Source organism: Tachysurus vachellii, chromosome 14, assembly GCF_030014155.1.
Source record: "Tachysurus vachellii isolate PV-2020 chromosome 14, HZAU_Pvac_v1, whole genome shotgun sequence".
NCBI classification, from domain to species: domain Eukaryota; kingdom Metazoa; phylum Chordata; class Actinopteri; order Siluriformes; family Bagridae; genus Tachysurus; species Tachysurus vachellii.
Window position 1 is genome coordinate 5,402,472 of NC_083473.1, and position 6,000 is coordinate 5,408,471.

The 6,000-nt window shown below is 39.6% G+C and overlaps 1 protein-coding gene across 3 annotated transcripts in view; it reads left to right on the top strand.

Moving 5' to 3' along the window:
* The window catches only part of LOC132856732 (collagen alpha-1(XIV) chain-like), a 75,811-nt gene that overhangs the window by 51,412 nt on the left and 18,399 nt on the right, over positions 1–6,000 (top strand). For all 3 annotated transcript variants that reach the window (XM_060886456.1, XM_060886454.1, XM_060886455.1), the window contains exons 24-31: positions 512–658; positions 1,486–1,560; positions 2,582–2,721; positions 2,953–3,076; positions 3,451–3,594; positions 4,341–4,505; positions 4,622–4,660; positions 5,557–5,695. In XM_060886456.1, the coding sequence (XP_060742439.1) occupies positions 512–658; positions 1,486–1,560; positions 2,582–2,721; positions 2,953–3,076; positions 3,451–3,594; positions 4,341–4,505; positions 4,622–4,660; positions 5,557–5,695 (973 nt within the window). The remainder of the gene's footprint in view (positions 1–511; positions 659–1,485; positions 1,561–2,581; positions 2,722–2,952; positions 3,077–3,450; positions 3,595–4,340; positions 4,506–4,621; positions 4,661–5,556; positions 5,696–6,000) is intronic.

The window sequence follows — 6,000 nt, forward strand, 5'->3', positions numbered from 1 at the left end:
TTACTAAGTCCTTAGTATCTTTTGAGCTAAGTGGGTTTTTCTGATCATTCAGACCTGAGGATTTTTTTTTAATATAACTTGTTAAGTTGACTGAAATGATACAGTCAATATGACCTGGGAGATGAGAAGAAGAAGGAGGCTTGGAAGTTGGAAAAGACGAATGCACACACAGGGAAAATGTTCATGATGCATTTTAGGCTGAGATTAATTGCTTTTTGACACTTTAATGGGATGTAAACAACTTTGTAAAAGCATTTCAGTTCTTTGACAAGGTGGAAGCTGGTGCATGAAAAGACAAACTGTTTATTAACAATAAAAATCAACTTGCCACATGAGAGCTACGTAAATCACTATTATCACTGCATGATATTTATAATAATGTGGAAACTTAGAGACAGTACATTAGATATTGGCCATGAGTGAGAGGCTAGTGCACTTAGTGACTACACTGCATCAACTGAGCTCGTTTTTTCTGTCTGCATTTACATTTCTTTCTGATTTTATATTAAAGATGGCCAGAAGCAGGAAGTGAGCTTGGATGGCTCTGACAACAAGCATTGCTTTAGCGACCTGAATCCAAACACGCAATACAAAATCAGTGTTTATGCTCTGCTACAGGAGGTAGAGGGCCCTGCTGTCACCACTATCCAGAAAACACGTGAGTGTGCACCGATAATGGCACAGTGTCCATTATTTAAAACAAACACACACACACACACACACATATACAGGAGCTACTGTTATAGAAAGGCAGGACCTTCAGACCTATTGAGAATTTAACTGCACTTTAGTATAAAAGAAATGCCTGCTAATCATCGACAAGTATTTTTAAAATACTTATTTCATATGTGATTAATGGTCAGAACAATGATTCAACATTGTTTACTGCATACACATTTTACTGCATTTCCGTGTCTGCTATGTTCAATCGAATAATCCAACCCATAGAGGTGGCACTTCTAGGATAACAGGTTTCAGCATGTGCACAAATACACACTTGTACACCACACTTACCCATAACCATGCAGGTTCACTCACACACATCCACACACCCACAGAAGTGATAATTACTTACATCCTTTGTGAATGCAGTGAAGCGGTATGCAGCAGCAGCCAGGCACCTATTCAATTTCTGACTTTGTTTTGAAGTGAGTAGAATTTGTGAAGTCTAATACACGGTGGCGCTAGTTGTCCTCAACTTAAACTCAGACAGATAAACATTCATCCACTGTCACTGATCTCATGAGACATGAGGCTTAATCAGACAGCAAATCAGACACATAATCAGACAGATCAAAGACAACAGAGACACCGTATCATCACAACACTTCCTAACCAAAGCAGAGCGTAGGCTATAGATGAACACTTTTAGAAGAAACCCTCGACACCCGGTGGTTTGAACTGTCTAATACAAACATTTTCATGTTCGCTCTTCTTCCCCTTCTGTCTCTTCTTGTGTGTGTTTATCTCTGTGTGTTCTGGTAGTCCCGGTGCCCACCATTCCTCCCACCAGGCCTCCCACCACCACGCCGCTCCCCACCATCCCTGTCGCTAAGGAGGGTAAGCGTCAGAAACTGCAAATAAAACGCTTATGACATACAGCTAACACACAAACAACACTACAATGACATTTTAATAACTAAAAAATTAAGATTTTAGTCCTCACTATAAGTTATCAACACTATTCACACGTCAGATCATCTGCAATAAACTTCTGCTGACTTTTAAGGCTTTACATTTTACAGCTTTGATTTTTGCCAAAATCAATTATTTCACTCAATCAGAAACCCACACTGAGGAATAAACATCAGAGCGTTACTATGGAGACACACAGGCTCTTATTACTGGTGTTAGATTTGATATACGCTCAAAGCTCAGTGCTATGATACTAAACATCAGATTTAGTTTAAGCATGAGAGAAAGACAGAAAGCAGAAATAAGCAGAAATTATTATTATTATTATTATTATTATTATTATTATTATTATTAATGCAATTTCTGTTTACATTTTTATTAAATTCAGAGAGAAAGAGAGAGAGAGAGAGAGAGAGAGAGAGAGAGAGAGAGAGAGAGAGAGAGAGAGAGAGAATTAGTAATAGACTGTATTAGTCATGTTATTTAGCTAAATCTTGGCTTTTTAATGGAGTCATACAGCTATTTTTTGAGTTGAGGTTTGGGTTAAACTCATTCAGTTCAGATAACCAGTCACACAATACAATAGATACAATATAAAAAATAGATATATATATAAGAAAAAATAAGATCAATAAATATAACAACTGGATTGTGGGTAACGGTGGTTTTCCTCTGACAAAACTTTCAGACAAACAAACAAACAAACACTAATACAGATTGCTGGCTAATCCTGAGAGTTTCTAGACTCTCCTTAACTTAAAAGAGCTCGAAAGAACTTCGTAGGAGAGAAAGGTTTTGTTGTAGTTCATGTTCTGCTGTCTTAGTCATTCAGTCAGTCTCACTTTCTCTTTTCCTCTCTTTCTCTCTCTCTCTCTCCTTCTCACACACACACACACACACACACACACACACACACACACTCTCTCTCTCTCTCTCTCTCTGCCAGTTTGCAAAGCCGCAAAGGCAGATCTTGTGTTTTTGGTTGACGGCTCATGGAGCATCGGCGATGACAACTTCCTAAAAATCATCCGCTTCCTGTACAGCACAGCAGGAGCACTGGATGAAATTGGACCTGGAGGCACACAGGTCAGACAGTGCAGAATGTCTGTTCTTAAACTCATTTACATTTAGACAATCGGTGCGTTCATAACTTTCTTATATTGTCCGAAGTGCCTCGTTTCAGTATCAAGAAACTCTCTCTCTCTCTCTTTCTCTCTCTCTCTCTCTCTCTCTGTCTCTCTCTCTCTGTCTCTCTCTCTCTCTCTCTCTCTCTCACTCTCTCTCTCTCTCTCTCTCTCTCTCTCTTCCCCCCTAAAGGTAGCCATAGCCCAGTTCAGCGACGATGCTCGCACCGAGTTTAAGCTCAACTCATATGAAAACAAGGAGAGTCTCCTGGATGCTATTCAGAGGATTTCATATAAAGGAGGCAACACTAAAACAGGTAAATTTATCTCTCCTGAGCTTCTGTACTGTACTGTACATGATACTGAAGAACAGGAAATGACAATGTCTTCTAGGTATTTATGATGTGCTGTAGTAATGTCATGTATTATCTTCTTTTAGTTTCTTGTGCACAATAAATGCCATGTTTTGTCTAAAGCATTAAGCCGATAGTTTGGACAGACGTTTGTATCCAGGCTAAGCGAGATATTATCATCATTAGGCATTAGATAAGACTGATGATTTGATCTGAAGTCAAATTATTAGCGTATTATAAATGTAGAATTAAAGCAAACAACAGCGTGAACTTTGGTAACATATAGTATGTTAAATGTGTGACTGACGAACTAATGAACTCTGACTTCTGTTCTGTAGGTAGAGCTATGCAGCATGTGAAGGATGCAGTCTTCACCAGGGCCGGAGGAACCAGGAGGGGTGTACCCAAAGTGCTAGTCGTACTAACGGACGGACGTTCCCAAGACGACGTCAACAAAATCTCCCATGAGATACAGATGGAAGGTTAGATACCAGTGTGACCGTGTCTTTCTCTCTGTCACTGTCGATAAAGCTGACTGTATAGCCTTATGCCTTAATGTGGGTATTTATGTGAGTGACATAAAGAAGGTAACTTTTATAAACATGGTCATTTTTAATGTGTAAAACAACTCAGGAGCCATGAAAAGAAACATAAAATACAAGGCAAGGCATGTAGACGATGAAGAAGACAATGGCATACATTGCAACACCCAAAAACAACAATAAAAAGCCAACACTTGACAGTAAGAAGCTGAAACACAGGAGACCGGAAGGTACATAACGGTGCTAATCAGGGTGAAAATGAGGCACAGGTGAAAGTAATTAGAGCATATGATATGCTGGGGCTGATGGGAAATCAGCAACATAGTTCAGCAACCTTCTGGAGCAACCATGACACATATAAGCATCAGGGGTGTGTATTGTTCATGTTCACATCATTCATGTTGTGAAGCGACAGTACTGTATGTAAAAACTGACCACAGGATATTATTTAAAGTCAGGTTTATTTAAAATATCAAGTGACAATCATTTCTATCTGTTTATCTCTATTTGTATCGGACAAGAGAGGAAAGACAGTGCTGTTATGAGTTTAGAGTAAATATTAACCACTCCGATTTAAATCACTGTATTTAACCTGCTGTCTAATATTTTGTATTCCAGATCGTGAGGAATAGCTTTTGTTATGTATTGTCTTTGGCAACTTGTCTAATGTTCCTATCTGACTCCAGGTTACATCGTGTTTGCAATCGGTTTTGCCGACGCCGACTACGGAGAGCTGGTGAGCATCGCCAGCAAGCCCAGCGAAAGGCACGTGTTCTTTGTGGACGACCTCGACGCTTTTCGAAAGATCGAAGAGAAACTCATTACGTTTGTCTGTGAGGCTGCGACGGCGAGTAAGTCTCTAATCCAAACGTATGTGTTGATATGCAAAAATCTGTGTGTGTGTGTTTGTGTGTGTGTGAGTTGTCTGTTACACTCTCTGAGGTTTTTTTTGTGTTGTGTATTGCAGCTTGTCCTTCTGTAGCAATGAGCGGCAGCACGTTACCAGGTCGGTCCCCACAAAACACTAGTGTATAGATACTAACTGATTGATGCACACAATAGTACGTCTACACACTAACACACTAGACTAATATTATTTATATATTTAATATTATTATTTACTCTAACCGCACTTTTGACAGTAATTCCAGCTGCAGCGCAAAGCGCATATTCATATTTAGGTTTCTGACTGTTGTAAAATATTTACTACTAATTTCTAATTTTACTAATTTAAATTGTCCCTAGTGTGTGATTGCGTGAGCGAATGAGTGTGTGTGTGTGCCCTGCGATGGGTTGGCACTCCGTCCAGGGTGTATCCTGCCTTGATGCCCGATGATGCCTGAGATAGGCACAGGCTCCCTGTGACCCGAGGTAGTTCGCATAAGCGGTAGAAGATGAATGAATGAATGTTTATTAATGAACAGTCTAAGGCTAATCTCACTGCAGGTCATATACTGTATATACAACCGCGTTCATGACAAATGAAAACTCTTCAATCTCGATTCGTGTTCATGAATTTGTCCGAATTTAAGTCCTACTCAATTTTACTCCTGTAAGACCTGATGGTAACGTTAACAGAAATGGATTTGTGGACCTTTTATCTGATTCATGATTCTGAGCAAGATTCCTGATCCAGGCATGACTCAAAGTCAGAGTTTTCTATTGTACACAAAAAGTAATGCCCCGTTCTGTTTTTATTATACAACAAGTGAATTTGATTCAGCTTTATTCCTCTTATTTGTCACATGACGACAAAAATAAGCTTGGGACAATTAATTCAGTTGAACAAGTGAATATATATTCTATTCTCTCTCTCTCTCTCTCTCTCTCTCTCTCACACACACACACACACACACACACACACACACACACACACACACACACACACACACACACACACAGGATTTAGAATGATGGAAATGTTTGGACTGGTGGAGAATCTGTACAGCAACGTGGCAGGTGTTTCCATGGAGCCAGGAACCTTTAACAGCTTTAGTAGCTACAGAATTAGCAGTGATGCCCTGCTGGCACAACCCACCAGGTACGTGCACACACACACACACACACACACACACACACACACAAACACACAATCAAATATCTATCTATCTGTCTATATCTCACTATCCTTGTGAGGATAGGTACAAGCCAAATGTCCCCACACTGTCAAGACAATCAGACATTTCTATCCTTGTGTGGACATTTGAATCCCACCAAAATATAAACACACAGCACATTTGTCTGCTTCTGTATCTGTACATCAAATGTTGTTATGATATTGTAGACTCAGTAGACAGTACACAGTATTTATTTATGCTTTTTTCATGCTCCTCTGTTATCGGCACA